The 26,077-nt window shown below is 37.0% G+C and overlaps 1 protein-coding gene across 1 annotated transcript in view; it reads left to right on the top strand.

Moving 5' to 3' along the window:
• The window catches only part of LOC107712503 (talin-2-like), a 166,930-nt gene that overhangs the window by 63,151 nt on the left and 77,702 nt on the right, over positions 1-26,077 (top strand). Inside the window, exons 2-9 of the mRNA XM_016517773.1 lie at positions 11,562-11,735; positions 12,228-12,325; positions 12,433-12,562; positions 16,228-16,380; positions 16,634-16,776; positions 22,104-22,231; positions 22,507-22,570; positions 23,882-23,986. Coding sequence (XP_016373259.1) covers positions 11,600-11,735; positions 12,228-12,325; positions 12,433-12,562; positions 16,228-16,380; positions 16,634-16,776; positions 22,104-22,231; positions 22,507-22,570; positions 23,882-23,986 — 957 coding nt within the window. The 5' untranslated portion in view covers positions 11,562-11,599. The remainder of the gene's footprint in view (positions 1-11,561; positions 11,736-12,227; positions 12,326-12,432; positions 12,563-16,227; positions 16,381-16,633; positions 16,777-22,103; positions 22,232-22,506; positions 22,571-23,881; positions 23,987-26,077) is intronic.

The raw sequence follows: 26,077 nt of genomic DNA, 5'->3' as shown, positions 1-26,077 counted from the left end.
TTTTCCTCGATAAAACGATATGAAGAGTTCGATAAATGTTCGATATAACGTTTATGCGCCAAAAGCGGAACGAAACAGCGCGACTCATTTGAATTGCGCCACACGGACCGGTTATCCGCTCGGACCAATGTTCAAAATGGCCTCGCGAGCTTACTAGAGCAAATGCGTTTACTCGGTCACGCGAGCTCTACAAAAATAAACACCGGTATTCGGTATGAACTGGTATACCGCCCAGCACTAATATCGACTGATATGAAAAAAATTATTGTGATAATTTTTTAGGTCATATCGCCCTGCCCGAACTGTATGCATATGGTAAATCCGGTCTCATATTTCTGCTCTAATCACAATGCACTTAAATTTCATGCTTAATGCTTATAAGACATGCACGCTTAAGATAGACTACTTGCCGTTCCTGAAGCGACCCATAATACAGGAATCGTAATGAAGCAATGGCAATGATTCTGGGGTACAGGATAAATCAGACACAGCTCTTTACAGCTCCTGTATTTATGAAGGTTGATTAATGTTCGTACGGAGAGGCAAGCTGTTTTTAAAGCCGTCTGATTTATAGTTTTTCAATTACTCCCAGTTTGATGACTCTGAGATCGTTAATATGGATGTCATCATTTGCAGTGGGGTTGTGGGTGGTTGTGGATCTAAACACAGTTAGCATCAGTAATAGCTTGCCATAAGAACAGTAAACAGCTGCTGTGACATATGAGAACGCTTTTGATTGGTTTGCCAAGGTTTGCAGTTGCTAGGGTGTTCTGGATTGTTGCAAGCCTGGGAGTTGCTAAGTAGCTGCTAGGAATGCTCTATTTGGTTGCTAGGGTGTTTTTTAGGGTTGCTAGAGCATTGCTATGCAGCACTGTTAGTTTGTTCTGGCTGGTTTCTAGGTAGTTGATATGGTGTTCTTTGGGGTTACGGCTACTGCGTTGATGTGCTTTATTTGAGTGTTTCGTGTGTGTGTATTGCTAAGGTGTTCTGGGTTGTTGCTAGGGCATTTCTAGGGTGCTGCTAGGGGATTACTAGAGTGTTCTGGGTGTTTTATAGGGTGTTTCTATGCAGTTGCTGTAGTGGGTTTGGTGGTTGCTAGATTGATGTGTGGTTGTTAGGCAGCTTGCTAAGGTGTTCTAGAGTTGCTAGGGCCTTTGCTAAGTGGTTGTGAGGGTATTTTAAAATGTTTTTAGGGTTTTGTTAGGCTATTGTTAAGTGGTTGCTAGGGTGTTCTGGATGGTCGTTATGCAGTTGTGATGTCTTTTTAGGGTTGCTATGGAATTGCTATGCAGTTAGGGATGCCAGGCCATTGGGTGTTCTGGGTTCTTGGTAGGGAGTTGCTAAGTGGCTGCTAGCGAGTTACTGAATTGTTCTGGGTTGTTGCTAGGGTGTTTTTGTTAGGTAGTTGCTGAGGTGTGCTTGGTGGTTGCTGGGCAGTTTGCTAGGGTGTTTAGAGGGTTGCTAAGACCTCAGCTAAGCTAAGTTGGGAGGGTATTCTGGGTGGTGGTTATGGTGTTGCTAGGCAGTTGCTTGGATTTTGTGGGAGGTTACAAGGGTGTTTCTAGGCAGTTGCTATGTGGTTGCTTACTTTCCCAATTCTAAATAACCCAGCCCCAAGGGCTTTATAATGCTCAAGTTGCTGTCATGAGTTTGAGTATGGCTTACGCCATTTCCCAGTTTTGTTTCTTCTTTCTTCCTATCAGTTTCCTGTCATTTCTTTCCCATTTTTGTCAATAAAAGTGGGGAAAAGGCTATATGAATCACTAGCATGCCCTGATATGGCTTGATGGGACAAGCACGTGCTATACATGTGAATGAACCAAGGCAGCAGATGAAAAAACAGGCGAAGAGAGAGCAGGAAATTACAGGGATGAGTCCAATAATGAGCCGCTTTGGTTCGGTTTCTTCAGATGGTCATGGTGATCTGAATGTTGTGAAGTGAATTGAGTGCTGTCTAAATGCTGAATGGGATTCATGGAAATTCAAGGCCACGTTCTCTGTGATGAAAGATTGGTCTCTAAATGAAAAATTGTATCATCATTTACTCACCTAAATGTAATTTCAAACCTATATGACTTGCTTTCTTCTGTTGAACACAGAAAAAATATATTTTGAAGTTTCAGTTTATTATTTATTTTTTTACCATAATGGGGTCCAAAATAACATTGGGCCACATTGACTTCTATTGGACAAAAAAACACTGTCATTCAAAAGTTTGGGATAAGTAAGATTTTTTATGTTTTTAAAGAAGTCTCTTATGCTCATCACGGCTGTATTTATTTGATCAAAAATACAGAAAAAAAATGTAATATTGTGAAATATAATTGCAATTTAAAAGCAGGTTTTCTATTTTAATGTACTTTAAAACATAATTTATTCCTGTGATGCAAAGCTGAATTTTCAGCATCATTACTCCAGTCTTCAGTGTCACATCATCTTTCAAAAATCATTCTAATATGCTGATTAATTATCAATGTTGGAAACCGTTGTGCTGCTTCGTTTTATTTTATTTAATGTTTTATAATTTATTTTTTATTTTTTTTGGAACCTGTGATACTTTTTTCAGGATATTTTTTTGATGACTAAAAAGTTAAAAAGAACAACATTTATTCAAAATAAAAATATTTTATAAGAGTATAAGTCTTTACTATCACTTTGTATCGATTTAACGCATCCTTGCTGAATAAAAGTATTAATTTCTTAAAAAAAAAAAAAAGAAAGAAAGAAAAAAATTACTGACCCCAAAGTTTTGAAGAGTAGTGCATATTGTTACAAAATAATTCTTGTTTGAATTTTAAATAAATGCTGTTCTTTTTAACTTTTTATTCATCAAAGAATCCTGAAAAAAGTATCACAGGTTCCAAAAAAAATAATAAAAAGCATCAACTGTTTCCAACACTGATAACAAATCAGCATATCAGAGTGTTTTCTGAAGGATCATGTGACACTGAAGACTGGAGTAATTATGCTGAAATTCAGCTTTGTATCACATGAATAAATTATATTTTATTATATTTATTATATTTTTAATTATAATTCATCCAAAATGCCGCTGTAAGATTAATCTTTAATGAGCCGAAAAGAACGCATGTCACACCTCTGTTCATCAATTTGCACTGGCTACCAGTAGCTGCTCGCATTAAATTCAAGGCATTAATGTTTGCCTACAAAACCACCACTGGCTCTGCACCCATTTACCTAAATTCATTACTTCAGAGTTATGTGCCCTCTAGAAGCTTGCGTTCTGCAAGTGAACGATGCATTATTGTGCCATCTCAAAGAGGCACAAAATCACTTTCACTGACTTTTTCATTAACTGTTCCCTCCTGGTGGAATGACCTGCCCAACTCAATCCGAGCAGCTGAGTCCTTAACCATCCTCAAGAAATGACTAAAAACACATCTGTTCCACCTTTATTTGACCCTCTAACTATAACACTTTCTATTCTATTTTAATTCTACTTTAGCTATATTTATCTTCTTTTTTTATTTTTTATTTTTTATTTTAAAAAAAAACACTAGCTTTCTATTTTTTTCTATTCTATCTACTTGTTTTTCTTTGTGTGTGTGTGTGTATATGTGTGTGTGTATAAAATATATATATATATATATATATATAAACGTCTGCTAAATGACTAAATGTAAATGTAAATATTTTAAAGTATATTAAAATAGAAAACTGTTATTTTAAATTGCAATAATATTTCGCAAAATTACATTTCTTTTTCTGTATTTTTTATCAAATAGATACAGCCTTGAACCTACTAATCCCAAACTTTTGATCTTCTTCAGAAGATCTTTTTGGATGAACGTTCCCTTTAACCGCAAGTTATTTATTTACATGCGTAAAGATTTCCTCATTCCAAGCTCAGATCATCATGTCCAATTTCACATTCAAATTCGCCTGTGATCTGTGGAAACTCATCAGTTGAAAGCAGCATTATGTCTAGTGCATACCAGAGCAGCTAGGTGAAGCGGATGATCGCTGTGATACGGAGCTCTTGTGTTTGTGTGTGTTTGAGAGGGAGCGTGCTGTAGATCGCCCTCATGTCTTTCCATATCTCCATCTCCCTCAAAATATCCTGTTTGTCTTTCCAAGCTAATGTTCACTCAGACCATCCCCAAATAGATGGAGTGTTTTCATTCGACGAAAAAATTATGTAGAAGAACAAGACCTTTGATCGTCCCTCTATTTATTCGACCTTCGTCAATATCACCTTTGATATCGCCCTTCCTTTGTTGCGGTGCCAATGTTTATAATAAAAGTAAGTCTCACAAAGATAGGCCTTGTTTAACGCAACCGTCCCGGCCTCTCATTGCTAGCAGCTGGCCGACGATGTTTACAAATCACAGCTGGAGGTTCTTGGGTCCATCTTCCAAAGCCGTTCGGAATTCCTGCTCCGGTTCCGAGCGCAAACGCTTCCAGATTGTTGCTCTACAGGGCCTGACTCTCATACCAACCGGGGCATGAGAAAATGATTTGGGAGAGCACATAGACACACATTCGCACACAGTGTGATCATTAGCAAAGATTCAGAAGTTTGTGACTCACTGCTTTTAGATGTTCGGAGAGGGATGGTTATTTGGACATCTGGCGAAACTTCTATTAAACGCATTAGGGAAACTCATAAGAATTAGAAAACATTATCGTCTGTAATACTAACTGTCAGTCGTGTGTAAACAGTAAACAGAATGCTCATAGCAACACATATTGAATAGTTTAGACTTAACAGAAGACAAATTTGTTCAAGCTGACACCGCCAACCAATTCTAGATGAACCAAAGCCATAGACGTCATATGCCTGGACCAGCCGTGGAAGAGTCAATCACTGTTTGATACATTTTGTACACAAAAATGGCAAGAGCTGATTGATTTTGCTAGACAGAATCTGGCTTTTAGCAAGTCTTTGACAGTATGTTGGGGGAAAAAGTTCTGCTGCTTCAGTAAGCACTTCTAAACAACACTTGTTTTTGTAAAACAGTATTAATTGTACAAAGGGTTACGTTATAGCTACATGCACATTGTAATGTTAAGAAATCTATATGTTATTGTAAACTAACAATGAACAACACATATTTGTAGCAATTTAGAGACTTTGATTGACTGGAATGGATGATGTCGTTATTGCAATTTTTTAATGGACTAGTTTAAAAATATACATTGTATTACGAAAATGTTATTATATATACACTACACTGTTAATTTCACTTTCATTTCTTATGGTTTGTTTTTGATGTGCTTATCTTATTTTTTATTTTGTCTGTCTGTTTGTTAGTTTGGGGGGTATTTTTTGTTTGTTTTTTTGTGTTTTGATTTGTTTGGTTTGGTTTTGTTTAGGGTTTTTGTTTGTTTTTGTTTTTTTCTGAAATTTTTACCATTTAAAATAACTGTTTTCTATTTTAATGTGTTTAATTATTGCTATGATGTCAAAGTTGAATTTTCAGCATCATTACTCGTCTTTAGTGTCACATGATTCTTCAGAAATCATTCTAATATGCTGATTTGCTGCTCAATAAATATTTCTTTTCATTTTTGAAATGTAAACTATGATGCATTTTTAAAGATTCTTTATTAATAGAAAGTACAAAAGAACAGCATTTATTTGAAATACATTTTTGTATCATAAATATTTTCTTTGCTGTCACTTTTTTTTTTACATGAAGACTTAATGCTAGCTGTATTAATATACATGTTTCCTACACAAATCAATAAAAGTGATTAGCTATGCATTGTTATAGTAGTTGTAAATAAGATGCAGTGTGGGCCAAACTTTACTTATAATCAGAAGTTTAGATATGCAAAATATGATGAACTCATAGACCTCAATCAAAGTCTTTCCCTGCTGTAATACCTGTTTATGTGAGAAGAACCAGACGACTGAAAGTACACTCTCCTTCCGATCTCACACTTTGTAATGAATTCAGGACTAGTGACCTCTGGGGCTCTGCTCTTTGCTTTTGTTATTACTGCAAATCACCGCACTGCAATCCCTTCCAGATGGCCCCATCTTCTCCCTCGGCCCAATTGAATTGCCAGTTTTTATGACTGCATCCCCAAGCATGTTTTCATGCGTCTTTTTGTTTACATCCGGAAACTTTTTTTTTTTTTTGGTAAATACAACAGCATAACTTAATATTGCTGCAGTCGTGGAGAAGCCCTGGCTCTGTTTAGAGAGTATGCCCTCGAGTGGCACTTTAAAGTCCAACGTTAAAAGCAGATGATGCTTAAAAAGCATCATGTCAGATTTCACTTCTGTTGCTGAGGCAGGACTGGCTAATTAGCTGATCTTGAACTTTCTGCAAGGGTCACAGAGGAGATGCGTTGTTCTCGAATAGCAGAAGTTAGGACTGCAAAATTGTTTTAAAAAGATAGTATTAAATAAATCAAGAATGATGGGATTACAATTGCAGTTTCTATTTGTGAAAAGTCAGGCTTACAATTATTCCTGTTATGTCAGAAATGTTATTTTTTATTGTAGTGAGTTTGTAGTGTGTTCATTTCAGTTTCATTTGTTTTGGTATTTTGTTTTTGATGTGTGTTTATCTTTGTGTGTGTGTGTGTGTTTTTTTTTTTGTTTTGTTTATTTTTAGTTTAGTTTAGTTTAGTTTAGTTTAGTTTAGTTTTGTTTTGTTTTGTTGTGTTGTGTTGTGTTGTGTTGTGTTGTGTTGTGGTCTGGTCTGGTCTGGTCTGGTCCAGTCCAGATAAGCATTATAACCAGTCACACACTTGTCCATTGGGTGCATAAATCCAATGACAGATCAGATACATTTCAGTGAATCTACAAAGCTTGAATAAAATTACTATTAATATCAAGGGAAATCATCAACAGTTATGATTTGTCTCATTCTTGCAATCCGAGTAGGTGTTGCATCCAGACTAGAGAGCCCCAAATGAAAGATTTGAATGTAACTAGCATGACATTACAGTTATATAAATGGCTGCTTACCTCACCCACCCCTTTGACAAATCTTCTGGCATCCCTCCACCTCCCCAACTCCACCTTTAGTCTCTATAATTAAGTCAATCCCGGGTGGTGGTGTTTAAGGAAGGAGGCAGAGTTGAGTGGGGGGGGGGGGTGGGGGGGTGGGGGGGGCGGGGGGGGGGGGGGGGGGGGGGGGTGGGGGTGTTTAAGGAAAGAGGCTGAGTTGAGTTTAATTTACTTCTCCGGTGTAGACAGCAAATCAAATCTGTTTGCAGTTTATCATTCTTAAAGTTTTGAACATTTGAACCTCTTGTTAAACCTAGATATGTATGGAATCTTCTTCGACAGAATTTAACAAGATATTCACACTTATGTCTGTGGACCTGATTATCATAGTGGCTTGTATGTAACCACCTTGGAATTACCCAGAATACTCTAGAAACCAACTAGCAATGCCTTAGCAACCACTTAGAACACCTTAGCAACCACATAGCAATGGAAAGCCTATTGACATTTAGATTTAAAACAGTACATTTTACCGTATTTAAATCCATTCCCTATATTTTTCAACACAATCAGTTGAAAAAGTGCACAGGGCTTTGGTTAATTCTTATATTACTGTGGCGATTCCTGCTTTCCTAGTGTCCCCCAGGAGTCAATTATTACTGCATGTAGAGAGTCACATGCTGTTTAGGGGTTGAACAGTGTGAGAGGTGGAATGCTTTGAGCCTGGCTGGAAGTTCGGTAAGAAATGAGAGGTATTTTGCAGTGTCTGTCACGAAGGGCCAGAAGGAGAAATGGGAGTGCCCAGTGTGGGGCTTCTGGGAGGTTGTAGACGAGAGATTAAGGGGGCAGGTGGTATGTCACTTTGCTTTCTCCATCTTGCAGACTCAGTGTCATATATGAACCATAGATTTGCGGTCATGTGCATTGTGCATGCCAGTACATTAGCAAGGTCAGACAATTGTTCTCACAATACAGCTGAAGGGCCAAGGATGTATAAGAGTGCCTGTGATTTAAAAAACAAAAAACAAAAAAAAAAGCAAAAATCTTTTAAAAATCTAATTGTATGTTTATGTGTGTGTGCGTGTAATGTATCGTTTGGTTTCATATGGTTTTAGTATAATTATATATATATATATATATATATATATATTAGGGGTGTGCCAAGCAAACCACGCACAGGCTGTGTGTAACGTTTTCTTTGGGCAGGGAGGAACACACAACCTATAACGTGGCTTGCACTCGCCCTTTGCATGCTTTGTCTTAGCGTGAGCCTTAGACATAGCTGCTTATTAGACTTTCTCACAATAGACAGACAACAATAAATATGACTGACACACACAGAGCGCTTCGCTGAATGACAGAAAGCTGACGCTGGCTCCGCCGCACGTGCTTTTATAGCTTCCTGGTCATGACATCATCCGCCGTGACGTCCCGTTCAGCTATTGGACTGATTTCACATGTGATTCAGAGCGTGGGTCGCAGAAGGCGTTCCCCTAGCGTTTTCGACGCAGCTCGAGTTCCTGAAGAGGCTATCTATTTTTCCCTATATATTTCATCATTGAGGAATTCTTTAAAAAAAAGTCTAAAAATCTTGTCTCGTCTCATTCTCGTGAACCCAGTCTCGTGTCTCGTCTTGTGGGATAAGTGTCTCGTCACACCCCTAATATATATATATAAAACTTTTACAATATTTTCAAGGTATAAACTTTATATTTTTGCATTTTTATTATTTTATTTTTTTCAGATATTAATTTTTGTTGGAAGTCATGTAGTAAGTCATTAAACAATCGAAAATACAGTTTGTACAGTATAAAAACCATTACGTCTATGGAATGTCCCCATAAAACATTGAAACCCAATGTGTGTGTGGTCTCTGTGTGACTTCTCATCTGGTCCACAATACCTCTGCATGTCCCTTGTGTGCCCTACTAGGAATGAAAGGACTATACAGAGCTTTTCTCCCTGCTTATTATTGTGTGTATGTGTGTGCCCGCGCACATGCACACTTGGTGACTGAGTGAGTAGACAATGTGGAGCTCGTTCACAAGTCCATTATCAAAAAAAGATTAGTCCTCTCTGTCTTCTGTTAAAGTATTCCTGGCGCTGGTGAGATACTATCAGACAGACACATCTCACTTCATACCTGACTCTCAATCACTTCAGCTGGACTGTCTGACTGTGATTTCTGGGCTGTTTATAATGGTTTCTTTGATTTGAGAGTATGTCTCCTCTATTTGGTCTGAGTTTCTGATTTTTATTTTAGTTTGATACTGATTTTAAAGTACTTTGTCAAGTGGAAGTGCCACAGAATCTGGCCAGGGTCTTTTACTACAGCACTACCCATATTCTGGTGTACTTCACCCTGTGAGGCCTCAGAGAAACAAAACCATTTTCTTTAAATCTGATGCATATAAGAATCTGATACAGGTGAGATGGTAGTTTGATTTTGGTTACGAGATCTTTGTTATCTGATATTAATTGTAAATCTGTTCTCTTTTGCAAGTCTGTGCTCTGTTACGAGTAAGTTCTCAGGTATGAATCTGATCTACGTTATGTGTCTGATCTGTTACAAATCAAATCTCTGGTACAAATCTGATCTCATTTACGAGTCAGATCTCTTCTCTGAATCTGATCTCTGTTACAGATTTGATCTCATCTAAGTCTGACTTTTTTATGAGTCAAATGTCTAGTATGAGTCTGATCTCTGGTATGAGTCAAATCTCTTATGCAATCCTGATCTCCATTATGAGTCTGATCTCAGTTAAGAGTTGGATCTCTGTTACGAATAAAATCACTGGTACAAATCTCATGTCAGTTACAGGTCAGATCTGTGCTCTGATTTCTGTTGCAAATCTGATCTCTCATTTGAGTCTGATCTGTTACAGTTCAAATCTCTGGTATAAATCTGATCTCAGTTGTGAGTCTGATGTCTGGTACAAGTCAAACCTCTGATATGATTTAGATCTCAGTTATGAGTCAAATCTCTAATACGATTCTGATCTAAGTTTCAAGTAAGATCTCTACTCTGAATCTGATCTCTGTTGCAAATCTGATCGCTGCTTTGAGTCTGATCTGTTGGGAGTCAAATCTGTGGTACGAGTCAAGCCTCTTTTACAAACGTGATCTCAGTTACAAACAAATCTCTGGTGCAAATATTGTCTGATCTGTTACAAATCAAATCTCTGGTACAAATCTGATGTCAGTTACGAGTCAGATCTCTGCACTGAATCTGATTTTTGTTGCAGATCTGATCTCTTCTAAGTCTGATTTGTTATGAGTCAAATTTATATGAGTCTGATCTCTGGTATGGGTCAAATCTCTTATACAGTCCTGATCTCAGTTATGAGTCTGATCTCAGTTATGAGTTGCATCGTTGTTACGAATGAAATCACTGATGCAAATTTCATGTCAGTTACGAGTCAGATCTTTGCTCTGGATCTGATTTATGTTGCAAATCTGATCTTTCATTTGAGCGTGATCTGTTATGGGTCAAATTTCTGGTATAATCTGATCTCAGTTGCGAATTTGATACTCTAATACAATTCTGATCTCAGAAGTCAAATCTCTGCTCTGAATCCCCTGTTGAAAAAAACCCCAGCATATGCTGTTTGAAGCATGACAGCTGGTTTGAGCTGGTTTAAGCTGGTCTTTATTTGGTCATGAGCTGGTTTAAGCTGGTCCTGAGCTGGTTATAAGCTGGTTATGAGCAGGAGCATTTTAAACCAGCTCAAACCAGCTGCAGTGATTCAAAACATACCTAACCAGCATATGCTGGGTTTTTTTTCAACAGGGTCTGATTTCTGTTGCAGATCTGATCGCTGCTTTGAGTGATCTGTTGGGAGTCATATCTTTGGTATTAATCTGATCTATTGCGAGTCTGATATGAGTCAAATTTCTTATACAAATCTGACCCCAGTCACTAGTCTGATCTCAGTTCCAAACAAATCTCAGGTAAAAATCTCATGTCAGTTACAAGTCTGATTTCAGCAGATCTGATCTCTGATATGAATCTGATCTCAGTTACTAGTCACTTCTCTACTCTTATGTCTGTCGCCAATCTGATTTCGGCTCCGAGTTTGATGGTTATGAATCTGATCTTGTGATTTGCTGATCTCTATTGATATCTTGTAGCGTCAATCAAACACTACCGTAATTCAGAAATATTCTGCTTGATCTTAGTCTCTCTATAACCACTTTACCTGATTTTTAAAACTGGAAGGTTTCTCTCTTGTGGAAAGATTATATTTCATAGCTTTGATATTTGGTTGAGGTTGAGTGAGCTTAGGCTAAACACCCAGTTGGCAGTAGAATCTTTTCCTCTGCTCAGTATTTAAAGGGCAGTGCTGTTCTACTAATCTAATAACTACATTACAGCCGTCTCTTGGCAGTAAGAAGCTCATATTGTAAGCCTACACAAAGCTCTGATCTCGCTCTCTTATCTTCAGTGGCAGGCATATTTCATTAACCAGTGCTAGAGTTGAACTCAACTGCAAATCACTTGTGTTCACATTTACGTCTGCTCCAGTTAATCCAGATTAAAACATGTTTTGATGTAGTGGTGTGGACCTCAAAGAATGAACGGGTGCTGGTCATTTCAGAGAAACTGACAGATTGTTTCTTTTGGTCTCTACAGGTGTGTTAGTGGGTGCTCCTATTCGAGCAGCAGTCACGATGGTGGCCCTGTCGCTGAAGATTTGTGTGCGACAGTGCAATGTGGTCAAGACGATGCAGTTTGAGCCCTCAACTCCGGTTTACGACGCCTGCAGGATTATCAGAGAGCGAGTTCCAGAGGCCCAAAGTGGACAAGGTACACTGTAAAAAATGACCGTGAATTTAACAGTAAAAGACTGTAAAAATGCTACAGTGAAAACCTGTTAAATGGTTAACTACTATCTCCACTCAAGTCATCAAACGGCCACAAAGTCGAGCATTAATGTTCTCTGCTTGCTGGAGCTTGCGAAATGGACTCCTGTGCGCTATCAGCTCAACAGGAGTCATCACTTCGGGATGAGTCTGCAGCTCCGCCACTCTGTGTACATTCATTATTCGGCCAGCTACAGTTATATGAGTGTTTTCCCATGCGACGCACATGATTGCTGCCCTCAATGGCCACAATGAATTGGACTCATCTTATAAATGTCAATTGTTTCTTTTAGGATCAAAGACAAACTGCTTTGTGGTTTAATGAAGAGTCTGATATTTATTACGACCGTATTTGTAGACGTAACCGGATCTCTTTGATTTAGTATCTGCTTCCATGGGGCAAGTTGTTGTTTTAATTATGTAAAACTTATTGCAGCATCGGATTACGGGCTCTTCCTGTCCGATGATGACCCCAGGAAAGGAATCTGGTTGGAATCAGGGCGCACCCTTGATTACTACATGCTGCGGAACGGGGTAAATTACATTATTTGACTTATCTGTATTCTCTTCAGACTTTCGTAAGTTTTTATTTCCATTGTGATTCTAAGCTTCATTTCAGCACTTATTCTCATCATGCACAGGACGTCCTGGAGTACAAGAAAAAACAGAGACCTCAGAAGATCAAAATGCTGGATGGAACCATCAAAACCATAATGGTGGATGACTCCAAAACAGTAGGGGAGCTGTTGGTCACCATCTGCAGTAGGATAGGTGGGTCCTTCTTTTATCCTGTCAAGTTTGCCATAAATATTGGGCTTAAAACTTAACTGGGGGGTATTCCAGAAAGCAGGTTATGTGACGGGTATGTTTAATGGTAAGTAAGCGGATAAACTCAGCTTTCGCTTCCAAAAACGGAGGTAACTTTCAGGCTATGTAAGTAGCCATAGCAACTTATTCACTGAACATAACCAGCTCCGTAGTAGGTTCTGTTTCAGGGTTAGTTCACTTCAGCACTCTCAGCACATGCTTGACCTACTGACGAGACTCCAGTGTGTGTGACAGATTGCGAACAATATTGTATATAATTACAATATAGTTATGTAATATATATATATATATATTAGGGCTGTCTGTTTAACGTGTTAACTTAATTAGTTATAAAACAAAAAACAGTCCAAGAGTGCACATCAATTAGGCCAAAAAAGCTCAATGTGGGTGCTCTACCACACAAAAATAAGAACGAAAACATCAAAGTAGGCACACCACAGCTCACAAATAAGATGCAGGGCAACAACTCCATAAATGCAGTAATGCCCTAAAATTCAAGATATTGGTGCAAAAAATCCCCCTGTATGAGTTTCTATCTCATATTTATATCATACGATATCACACGAGCAGCGAGAGCAGTAGCCTATTACACGAGTGCTGATTTTGTTCCGAATATCATGAGTTTAATGTGATTTTATACAACAGTTCAGTAAATAAGAAGTTGATATTGTTATATTTTAAACAAAATATTATGTGTTTTTGCTCAATTTTGCAGAGTGCATATTACCTAAAGCCACAGCAGAATTGTCGCGCATCTCCGAACAACACAGCAGTGTTTAGTTTCTGAATGAATCCGCGTTTTGAACGAATCGTGTGAACCAATGATTCAATAGTCTATTCATAGAGCCGTTTACTTCATTCCTGAATGAATCAGCCATTTGAACGAATCAAATGACGACATTTACCGCCACCTGCTGGCAGATTTAGTTTCTTATTTAGAGTATCATTTCATAAAAAAACAAAATAACAAATTAAAAATTTTAATTTAATTTAAAAATTACAATTCTGTCATCATTTACTCACCCTCATGTTGTTTCAAACCTTTATTTTGTGGAACATAAAAGAAGGTTTTCTGAAGACAGTTGGTAACAAAGCTGTTTTAGTTACTAATGACTTTCATTGTATGAACCAAAAATACTGAGATGTTTCTAAAATTATCTTCTTTTATGTTCCATAGTTTACGTTAGGCCTGACACTGTGAGCCTAAATGTTTGTGTAATAAATTGTTGAATCAAATAAAATATTTCTTTCTAAAGCTACAATTTGTAAAGTCTACTTGATACTTTCTCATTTAACACAAAAACAGCTTTAAATAATATTTTGTGTGTATTTTCACAGTCAAATTTATTTTGTGATTAATTAGATTAATTAATATATATATATATATATATATATATACACACACACACACATGTACACACAGGAGGGGTCACAGGAGGGGTGGGATGTTAATCAGTACAGGCTTGGGATGAGCGTCATCACGCGTCTCAACCAATGAGAGCATTTGGTGTAGGCCTAAACTGCAGCAGCGCTCACATGAATGCTCCCGATAAAATTATTTAGGCTTTACAAACCACTGTTCACTGTTATTTTTAACAGAAAAGAATGCAACATGCACGTAACATAGACTGTAAAAAGGCTCGTAATCATGACTTCATAAGTGGGAAATAGGAAGTTTCCGATAGCATGTGAAGACGGCAGAGAAGCGTTCTCGCTCAGCACAGTGGAGTGCATCGTTTTGTTAAAGTCACAACTGCATAAGTGGGAAATAGGAAGTATCCGATAGCACGTGAAGGCAGAAGCACTCTCGCTCAGCACAGTGGAGTGCATCGTTTTGTTAACTTTGTGGTTTATTATTTTGAGTCATTTGGGACGCGGTAACACACGGCCTTCTCACAGTATATTGCTTTGCTATCACTTTTGCTGCTCAGAAATGTTCACGCAATCATGCTGCAGCTGCACGTATCAGAAATTCCACGCTCCGACACTACATGCGTGCCGCACCTGAGCCCAACTGAAACGCGATCAGGCCCACCTCTTCCTACCGGGCCAGGGCCGGCTAAATGAACCACGTCCGGGCGCGGCACGGAGTGATCACACTAGTCAAATGAACCGGGCTTTGGGGGTCAACCACGCTCGGGCACGGTTAAGATTGCCTAGTGTGAATACACACTTATACTCCCGCATCCCGTACACACAAGTCTCTACCCACCCGCACTCGCCCATCAAGTGTTGTCCCGCGGGTCCCGCGATAGTGCAGGTCTCTTCTCGGAAGGTGCCTGTTCTAATGTTATGATTTATCATCTCACACATCATGGGTCGGCATTTTCTATAATGTATTTCTATAATAAAAATACATTTCTGATATGACATATTATAAAATTTGCATCAAACAAACAATATAATTCTTATTCTCATGGTTTAAAGATTTAACGGGGAAAAAAAGAAAAATGCATGCACAACCACCAGTTAGGTGGCGATATGAACCAAGTATGCAAATGAACAAAAGAAGAAGAAAGGAGCAGCATGGCACGGTTTTTCTTAGTGTCCGTTTCCATAGGGACTCGGCGATTCGTCGGTCTGTTGAGAATGTCTTGTGTGTTAACCAGGAACTTACTCTGGGTTGAATGAACTTACTCCTGGACGCGTTTTTGGAACCAGCATACCTCAAGTAAGCAAGGTTTGGGTTACTCAACCGAGAGTTCAGGGTTTAGCAGATGGTTAAGTTAACCTTGCTTTCTGGAATACACCACTGCTGATACAATGAATGTTTTTAAAAATGCTGTATACAGTAAAAGTAACAGTGTTGGTCATCAGACGATATTGGAGTTTTTCTTTATTTCTTATTTGTTTCACCTTAACTTAACTTAACTCAACTTAATTCAAATTAAAACTTAACATAAAATGTAACTTAAAACTTAACTTAAAACTTAACTAACTTAACTTAATTAACTTAAAGGTCTGTATTTGGTAAATTTGTATTAGGTATTTATTTATGTTAATTGTATCTATTTTCACATTTAGATCATTTAAACTTAATTTTTAAAAACTTTTGTAATCTTTAGCAAATCTCAAAATAAATATACATTTTTCATACTGTATATTATAATGTTGTGGTGCCTGAATTTACTTGTAGTATTTAAAATGATCGATTTTAGTGTTTATTGTTTATAATTGAGACAAAATAGTATACAATTTTAATATTTGCCATTTATCGGTATCTGCCAGGATTGTAATATCGGTACACCACTAGTAGCAAATAAACAAAATATATTTTATTTTGTTCTCGTTATGTCCAATATTGGATTTATGACTCTTAAGCATCACATGAAAAATATGACTTTACATGGTCCTTTTCAGTTTAAATGGCCAGTTTAAGCGACAATGTGATGGAACTTAAAGCATTAGCATCCTCATTTACATTTTATTTAATTTCTTTTTATTTTCCAGAATGATTTACAATCAGGCTGTTTTCATAAATTCCTGTAAGCTTAATGATTTTTATTCAGTTTCATACAAACTATTTATTTAGTTTCATACAAAACCTGTGCTGGAGAGTTTGAAAGACTGACAGATAGAGATTATGCTGATTATCTTGTGCTCCACAGGAATCACTAATTATGAGGAGTACTCACTGATCCAAGAGCAGGTGGAGGAGAAGCGTGAGGATGGGATGGGAACGCTGAAGAAAGACAGAACCCTCCTGCGAGATGAGAGGAAGATGGAGAAGCTGAAAGCCAAACTTCACACAGATGATGATTGTGAGACTCCTGGCAACTGTGAAAATAAAACATTAGCAAACAAAACGCCCCGTCAGATTTACCCACACTGAGAGATTCTTATACAGGCTTAAAGAAATTTTACACAGTCCAGATCTTTAAATTATATAATAACTGGTGTCATAGACCCCCTTAGTATGTGCTCACTGGATTTGAACTGTGTTGTTAATATACGATTAAAAGTGAATTTGAATTTGGTTGCTAATGCTAACATGGTCAAATGTTTAATTTGCAGTGAACTGGCTGGACCACAGTCGGACATTTCGGGAGCAGGGCGTAGAGGATAGCGAGATATTACTTCTACGAAGAAAGTTCTTCTATTCTGACCAGAATGTAGACTCTCGTGATCCTGTCCAGCTCAACCTTCTCTACGTACAGGTAAAAGATCAGTTTTGATCACTTTTTGTGCTCTTTTTCTATTTCAGACCACATACTGACTAGATGTGTCATGTTTTTGCCAAAAAGTTAAATATGCCACAAAACAACAAGGTCACAGCCAATCAGACCATATTTGAAATAAAATATACAATTATGTGAAGCAGGATTTTTGACCAATGAGATTTCATTGTGGGCGGAGCTAGCCAACATGACTTTACGAATGGAAACAAAGCAATCATCAAATGTCTTGCAGGGAAAGGGTTTCATTTGCTGAGTGACCGCTTCTTGACCTGAAGTATTTTGCCCTGATGCCCTGTGTAATTATTGATAATTATGCTTGATTTTAACAATAATAATCAATTTTATCGACTTGTTTTCATTCTCTTTTACTGAAATTCTGTCTGTCCTCTATCTGTCTTTTTGGCTGTTTTAGCTGTATTGCACCAGTTTGCCAAAACCTCGTCATCACCACCTGCTCTAACAATTAATTAATTTCTCAGAGCCACTGTCGCACAGACATTTAGGTGTTAGATAGTTTTATGAAAGCAGGGAAATAGTGACACAGCTCTTATGAATGAATTATTGGTCAGCCCAGAAGGCAATGTGCATATCTTCGCAGTTGCTGATTTGTCGATTGTCTTTTCCACCACCGTAGGCAGTATGGATTACTTTTCCCTCACATCTCTTCCTAATTAGGCACTTTTTTTTTTTCCAGAGTATTGCGTAGTTTTTCAGATCGCAATAAACGTGAAATGCCAGAAAGCACAGAGAAGCAAAATCATAAGTATCTATGTGGGAATTTAGACCAATGAGATGCCGTTGGGGGCGGAGCTAAACAGCATAACACAACATATTTTGATGGTTAGTTTAGCACAATAAAAATAATTTGTGATGTTTGTTGTATATCTATGTGGGAATTTGGACCAATGAGGTTTAATTGTTTTGGGGGCAGAGCAATAAAAATATTAGGGCTGGGAAGAATAACACGTTAATTTTGATGTTTAGATTAGTGCAATAAAAATAATCACAATTAATGAAGCATATTTTTTAACACTTCCTGAAGCTATGCTAATGTTTTTCATGACTTCTTGTAGCTAGCATTAAAACACGTTTGGGGGGGGTTAACATTTTTAAAGACACTATTGAAATTATTGCTTGAAATTTTATTACATCATACTTTTACACCTTCACCTAATTAAGCACTTTTCGCAGTTTTTTTGCATAGTTTTTTTTTTTTAGGTCACAAAAGTGAAAAGATCATATTTTTATGAGCCAATGAGGTTTCATTGTGGGTGGAGCTAACCAGCATGATGCCAAGAAAATAATAGAGCTGGTAAAATAGCATGTTAATTTTGATGGATGGTTAGTTTAATGTGATTAAAATATTTATCACAAAACACAACCGATAAAACTTTTTTAACAAGGACACCAGGAAATTTATCATGTGATTTTTTTTTTTTTCCCGTCATGCTAAGTTTGCACATGATCTTACATGTGATGTTGTCACACATTCACACAAGCATATTTTGTTCTCTCTCTGGTTTGAGTCAAAAGGACTTGTCACAAAGTGGCCAGTGGCTCTTCATGCATGCATGTTTATGTATGTAAATGTGTGTGAGTAGCGCAGTGTGAATGTGTGTCCGCTCAAGGAGCTCTGCGCTAGTGCGTAGTTTCCCTCGAGGCCGTGAGCTGTTGGAGCAGACGCGCCGCAGTGCTCTGACCGGCCTCTGGAGCACATGGCTCGCTGCAGATGCATTAGTGTGTCTGCCTGAGGATTTCAGAGCAACTTCCCACTGACAAACACGCACATATTCTGTCACCTGCACTTAATAACTTATATAAGATGATGAATAAGCACTTTTTTTGCCAATATATGGTCAGTATTTCTGGGTTTGAAAGGAAAACATGGCTGTATCCTTGTTATTAAATGTGTGTTTACAAAATGTCAAGTTTCCACATACTGTACACTTAAAAAATACTGTGGCAATATCATGGTGCTGTGGTTTTTACGTAACCAAAAATCATAGTATTAGTATGGTAACCTACATACTACACTGTATTACCATGCATGGTGTTTTTAACCTTGGTACTGTCCAGAAAATATGGCAATACCATGTTCAAAAACATTATACAAATATGGTACATATTCATTTACCGTAGTATAGAATGTACATGGTACTACATGGTATTTTTAAAGAAAACCATGGTATTAGCATGGTACATTTCCAAAAACAAAATGGTATTGCCATGGTACTTTGTTAAAGAAACCTAGTATCATCATGATATTTGTCTTAAAAACATAATAATACCATGGTACCCTGTTATATACTAATGTACTATGATTACTGTATTTGTATAGCATTCCTGCTGAGTAAATTAAGCAGCTAAAACTGGTTTTAGAAGGTTTTGACCTATTTTTTTTTATCTGGCCAGGCTGGGAGACCAGCTATAGACACCGTATTATTATGATTACTATATTCATTTACCATGTACTTAAAAGAATTACCGCACTATTACCTTATACTATTACCTATGTCCAAAAACATGGTATTTACATTTCTACTTCAGATTTCCATGGTTTTAGCCTAATAATACATTCAAAAACATGGTAATACCATGGTACTTTATCATATTCTTGCAACATGGTTCTGCTATACCATGTCAAGACACATGGTATCCCTTATGAAAATTGACCATGGTTTTCCTACAAATGAAACAAAAAACTATGGTTACTGTAGTTAAACCAATATTAACCACAAATTAACCATGGTTTTGCTACACTAACCATAGTTTAACCATGGAATTTGTTGTAAAATGTAATGGTAATCAATATGCCAAAATACCATGGTTACTGCACTTTTACTATAATAAAACCATGGATAATTTTCATAAAGGTAATGCCTTTACGAAGGGATTTCATGGTATTAATTAAGACCAGCTTAAACCAGCATCCCAGCATCAAAACATACCTAACCAGCATATGCTGGGTTTTTCAACAGGGAAATCACTACTACTACTACTATTACCATGATGCTACTATTACCAAATTTGTGTACATGGTATTTACATGTTACTCTACAGTTGTTTTTTTAAGAATTCCATGGGCTTTTTTTGTAATTGATAGATTTACTGAGGTGTTTTGTATGTCCATGCTGGTAAAAAGGTGCATGCGAGTCACTACACACACACACACATGCACGCATACTGTAACACTTCTCCTCAGACTGAAGAATACTTCCTCAGTCTTCCTCTGTAGTAAACACACACGCCTGCATGAAATTCTCTGACATGGTGCCACACACACCCACATACTTTGAGAAACAGAAGAGCACAGCTCTCAAACACACACACTGAGACTGCTGCACATGTATGCGCTCAGGAGTGTTTGGCAGGCTGAAGGGGATTTCTCTGCTCCACGCTGGGGGCGTGACCGCGTCATATCTCAGTTTGTCATGATGTGTTCCCATAAACCCTCACTGACTGTATCTGCTACTGTTACCATGTTGATGTCATCTGGGAGCGATGCGAGATGATTGGTGGATGTCCTGAGGGCGGGGCCCCTCACACACGGACTTGTTTATGATGTAAAACGTTCATGACCTCAGTCCCCACTCACAACATCGGCCAAGTATACACTCTCACAAACAAGCGTGTGTACGTTTCTGCCTCTGCTCTTATAATTACTTCATCCAGATTGTTTGAAAACTCACAAACTTGGCTCTGCAAATAGATGCCGCTTGTTTTGTAGATGCTCACTTGGTGGCGGCGTGGAAGGCACTAAAATATTTCTGTAAGATGCACCCTTTCAGGTTTTAAACTGAACTACACTCAGGTGTATATCAGGAGACCCTCTGTACTATTAGACTGCACTCAGTGTCACCACACAGTGTTATTGAAGCATCTTAAAGGGATAGTTCACCTAAAAATGATAATCTGTCAGTATTTACTCGCCCTCATGTTGTTCCAATCCCATATAATGTTCCTTTTACTCTGTGGAGCTCAAAAGGAGAATTTTTAAAGAATCTTCTCGAAGTGCTTTTCCATATAACAGAGATTCCTGAACTTTTTTGGCAGCTGAACCTCTTTGACTAAAAATGATTTCTTGAAGTACCACCTGTGATTTTGAGTTAATATTTCAATATTTAATGAATGTTTCATGGTTTTCTGATGTTGGTCACCCAAAATAAAAGGTTTTATACTTTTTTAATAAGTGTTTTATTTGATTCTCTTTGTTTTAAAATTGTTTATTTATTGTAATTTTAAGTATTTTGATTTAATCATTAGCTTTTCATCAACTCACAAACCCCCTGCATTTCCTTCACAAACCCTAATTTGGAAACCCTTTGTTTTCTGTTTTCTGTTTGCTTGTTTGGTTGAATTTTTTTATTTTATTTTTCGTTTGGATTGGTTTAGTAGAGTTTAGTTTGGCCTGTTTTTGTTTTGGGTTTTTTGTTGTTTTGGGGGAGAGGGTGTTTTTTGTGTGTTTAATGTTTGTTTGATTAGTTGAGTTTTGTTTTGCTTTGTTTTTTTTATTAGTTTTTTTTTTTTTGGTTTGGTTTAGTAGAGTTTAGTTTGGCTTTTTTTGTTTTGGGTTTTTTTGTTTCTTTTTGTTTTTGGGGGGTTGTTTTTTTTTTTTGAGTGGGTTGGTTTGGTTTACTTTTTTGGTTTTGTTTAGATTGGTTTGGTTTTGAACTTGACAGATATTGTTATTAGTTGTTATATAGTATTCTTGTATGAACTTGTTTGGAAAAAATAGTGTAAAGTTTCTTTTAAATTTCAAATTTTCCTCTTAAAAGAAAAAAAAAAAACAAGCATACAGATTTGTAATGACATGAGAGTGAGTAAATGATGACCGAATTTGTATTTTTAAGTGAATTGCTCCTTTTATGCCTTTTTTTTCTTTTGGGCATTTGTATCTCTGCTGAAATAGAGAAACTAATGTTGCCTCTAAGATTGTGTCAGTACAATCCCAGCAAGTCTGTTAAAGCATGCCTGCAGGAATCACGTGTTACAAATTGTGTGCTAGTGCTTAAAAAAACAAGATGTCAAGATGAGAAGCCTTTCTCAACTCACAAAATCATTTTATCTCGCGGCTATATGTCGCTAAAGTTGCTTATTAGCGATACCTCATCTCCGCACAGAGATTCTTGTGTTAATATACTGATCTGAATATTCTTTAAAGATGTTGATGGCCCTTCAAATGTTTTTGTCTGCTTTGTTGTGCTAACAACTGCTTAGCGAATGCACCGCATACTTTCTGTAACATCTTTGTTAGCACCCTCATTACATTCTGTAACATCTGCTCTTGTTTCCTGTCTCTGTTTCAGGCCAGGGATGACATTCTGAACGGATCCCACCCCGTGTCCTTTGATAAGGCCTGCGAGTTCACTGGAATTCAGGCACAGATCCAATTCGGTCCCCACGTGGAGCACAAACACAAGCCAGGATTTTTAGAGTAAGACCACATGCCTTGTAGCTGCGGTATCATATGCAGCCCATTCAACACTGTCACTGTAACACACACACAGGCTCTTTCAGTTGTTATCTGATTACATTTTAGACCAGACAATTATTTGCAAGAATTCTGTGCTGTCTGGAAACCTTAAGAGTCGGTGTGGGCGTATGTTATGAAGATGTAATTCCCGCCAGGATGACCTCATGTGTTTTGTTCTGCTCTGATGGAAAAATGTTTGTGTAGTATGAGAGTAAACATGTGAAATGTATTTGCAGCCTGAAGGAGTTCCTACCAAAAGAATACATCAAACAGAGGGGGGCGGAGAAGAGAATTTTTCAGGTACGTGACCCTCTGACGGCTTTACACAATCCGTTATTCTAAGAAAACATACTATTAGGCACTGTCCATGACTAACATACAAAAAACAGCCTGAAACCATTAAAAATGAAGGGTTTTTGAATATTTCAACACATGGTCACTGAAAGGAATGTCTTAACCTTGGAGAAAATGTGGATTGCAGGAGGTCAAGCTAAATATTACATGAGCAGTTTTATTTTCTGTTCATTCTATGGGGTTTGGAATTTTTGCAACTTTGTTATTAATATTTGGAACATGTCTAAGTACGGCCTAAATGCAATTTTATACCATGATTTGTGTATTTCCCCTTAATTTTAAACTTTAATATCAAAATTTTATTTTATACAAAATTGTAAAAATGAAATTAATATGAAATCTGAGTAACAGGGTTGAATATCGAGCTGAAATTACAGCCTAGCTTGTCTGGAATCAAAGCTTTGTTTGTAATTATTGATAAATTTCTTAGTTTTTTGTTTTCTTACAGTAACTTTGGTAACAGGGTTGAATGGTTGAGCTGAAATCGCAATAAACAACAGTGGTCGTAAAAAACTGGAAAAAATGTCATGTGTTATAATGCAAAATATGGGATACAGCTAAATATTTAACTTTTAGTTGTTAAAAATATTTCTTTAACGTTTGTTTTATTAAAATTGTTTTATTACGTTTTATTACAATGTACAGAATATCAATTCAATAGATAATTTCAATTCTGTAGATAACTGTATGATTTTAATTACGATTGGCAAAAAAAGAAGAAAAAATAAATCTTACATACAAACATTGTTTACTGTGATTTCAGCTCAACCATTCAGCCCTATTTCCAAAGCTATTGTAAGAAAACAAATTTTTTTTTTAATTAATAGGAATTTTAGCAATAATGACAAACAAAACTTTGATTCCAGACAAACTAGCTCGTAATTTAAGTTTGATTTTCAACCCTGTTACTCAGATACATACATACATACATACATATATTAGTGCTGTCAAATGATTAATCACATCCAAAATAAAAGTTTTTGTTTACATAATATATGTGTGTGTACTGTGTATATTTATTATGTATATATAAATACACACACATACAATATATGTGTGTGTGTGTGTGTGTGTGTGTGTATCTGAGTATTACTTCTCATAACGTGTTTTTATGTGTTTTCAGCATATATCGAGCTCTCCAGTGTGAATTAAAACCTGATTAAAAACACAACAGACTAAGTTGGCTTGTTACCAAAAGGTTGTTGGTTCAAATCCCACAATGGCTGAGAAGTGTTCATATCTTAATCTCCTCACCAGGATCACAAAAGCTGCGGTGAGATGACAGAGATTGAGGCCAAAGTAAAGTATGTGAAGCTTGCCAGGTCCCTGCGCACATACGGAGTGTCCTTTTTCCTGGTGAAGGTGAGTATTTTACAGTTCAAACTTTAGATTCTGATTCTGTTCGAAGTTTTAAAATGCAGATAAATGGTCACAAATGGTTGTGCATGTAGCCAGCTAATATCACAACAGAAAAATGTTATTAAGAGTTATTGCCCTTGTATAATCTTGTGCCGCACAATATTTTCCTCTTATCACCTTCAATTCAGACTGCAAGCTCACAAGTCGAGTAAAATATTATTTCTTTTGCCGTGGCGCACCACTGCCGATACTTCGCCGTGCAGAAAACTTTGGACTGTACAGTAAACCAGCAAAAAGAAATGTTTGGAAAGACTACTAAATAATTCGTACTATCAGCACTATCAGAGAATACAAGCACAGACAGATTCAAAATAATATCCAAAAGACTGTCTATAGCAGTTTCTTCAACAACAAGCACTTTATTTCTTGTGTGCATGCGTGTTTTTGTGACATATGAGGACACAAATTTGTATAATGACATGGGTATGACATAGGTATTACAAGCAGAAGGTGATTTATGAGGACATTGCCCCATATTTCAAAATCTTATAAATCATACAGAATGAGTTTTTTTGAGAAAGTAAAAATGCAAAAAGTTTCCTGTAAGGGGTAGGGTTAGGGTGTATGGTTGGTGTAGGGCAGGGTTCCTCAATAGGCGGCCAGTGAGAGAAAAAAGTTTGGCCCGCGCTAATTTCAAATAATGTGACATGAAAATTCAAACGCAGCATCAGAAAGCTACATTAACTTACATCGTGTCTACACCGGACGCGAGTGGCGCGACGCAACGCAATACAATACAAGAACTCTAATTTCAAATAATGTGGCATGAAAATCAGTGATGCTGCCATTCGCGAGTGAATCAGTGATGCTGTCTTGGATGCGGCTCGATACGACAAATCCCAGACAGTAAACTGCTGACTCGTTCTGTTTATAACGTACTGACACAACATTCAAATGATTTGCAATGCTTTGTCGCGTCCAGTGTACATACGATGTGACAGCAAAAACATGGCGAGTGTGTAGAAAAGAAAAGTGGACACGGAACATAGATGCTTAAAATGTGAATGGACAGTTTTGAGTGAGTGAGTGATATCTTTGTTATGAAATTCACGTGTTGGTTCGCAGTGAGTTCACAGTTTTAACGTACATGCTGACAAATCTAATAATTGAATCTGCAATTAGGGAAAGTGGAGAGAAGAGATCCAGGCTGGAGATGAGCAGGAACAGTTGATATGCATGGCAGACATGGAGATCCAGATTTTGTGTTTGTTCATTTGTTTTTAATAATCAACAGGCAAAGTTCTAAATCTAAATATTCATCTTGTGACCATCTTGTGATTATTTTAACAAAACATTTTATTTTAACAAAAGCAACAATAATATAATAATTAATATATATATAATAACAGTATAAAAACCATTACACCTATGGAATGTCCCCACAATTCACAAAAACAAACGTGTGTGTGTGTGTGTGTGTGTGTGTGTGTGTGTTTGAAAATGAAGGTCTCATTAAATCTGTGAAACTGTCTTGGAAATTAATTTTTCATTATTTAGTTTTTGTAAAGATAAAGCACATAATCATTACCTGAGATTATCACGGTCATATTTTGTATGTTGTTCCTGCCGCGACGTCGCAGTAAATAAAAACCGTTCCTAAAATAGAATCCCAGCTTGCTTATTGTCACGTGTTGCTGTCGCGCGGGTGGTTAGGACAAAAACTACATGGAAAAGATACTTTTTATCGCGTCATGCCTGGTTGGGACACACGGTGTTACAGTTTGACAAACGTGTGTGTGTGTGTGTGTGTGTGTGTGTGTGTGTTTGAAAATGAAGGTCTCATTAAATCTGTGAAACTGTCTTGGAAATTAATTTTTCATTATTTAGTTTTTGTAAAGATTTAATTTTATTGTATTTTCCAGACTTTTAATCTTATAATAATATTATTATTATTATTTACACAAATCACCTCAAATTGTATAAACAAATATTTACATTTATTTTCGCATATTACTGTCCCTCGTTTTGGCACAAAGAATGGCTGCCATCACATTAATTATATTTGAAAAAAATAATAATAATAATAATAATAAT

Source organism: Sinocyclocheilus rhinocerous, unplaced genomic scaffold (genome assembly GCF_001515625.1).
Source record: "Sinocyclocheilus rhinocerous isolate Xijiao unplaced genomic scaffold, SAMN03320098_v1.1 scaffold1259, whole genome shotgun sequence".
Classification (NCBI taxonomy): Eukaryota; Metazoa; Chordata; class Actinopteri; order Cypriniformes; family Cyprinidae; genus Sinocyclocheilus; species Sinocyclocheilus rhinocerous.
Note: the sequence above shows the minus strand (reverse complement) of the source record. Positions and strands in the feature narration are given on the sequence as shown.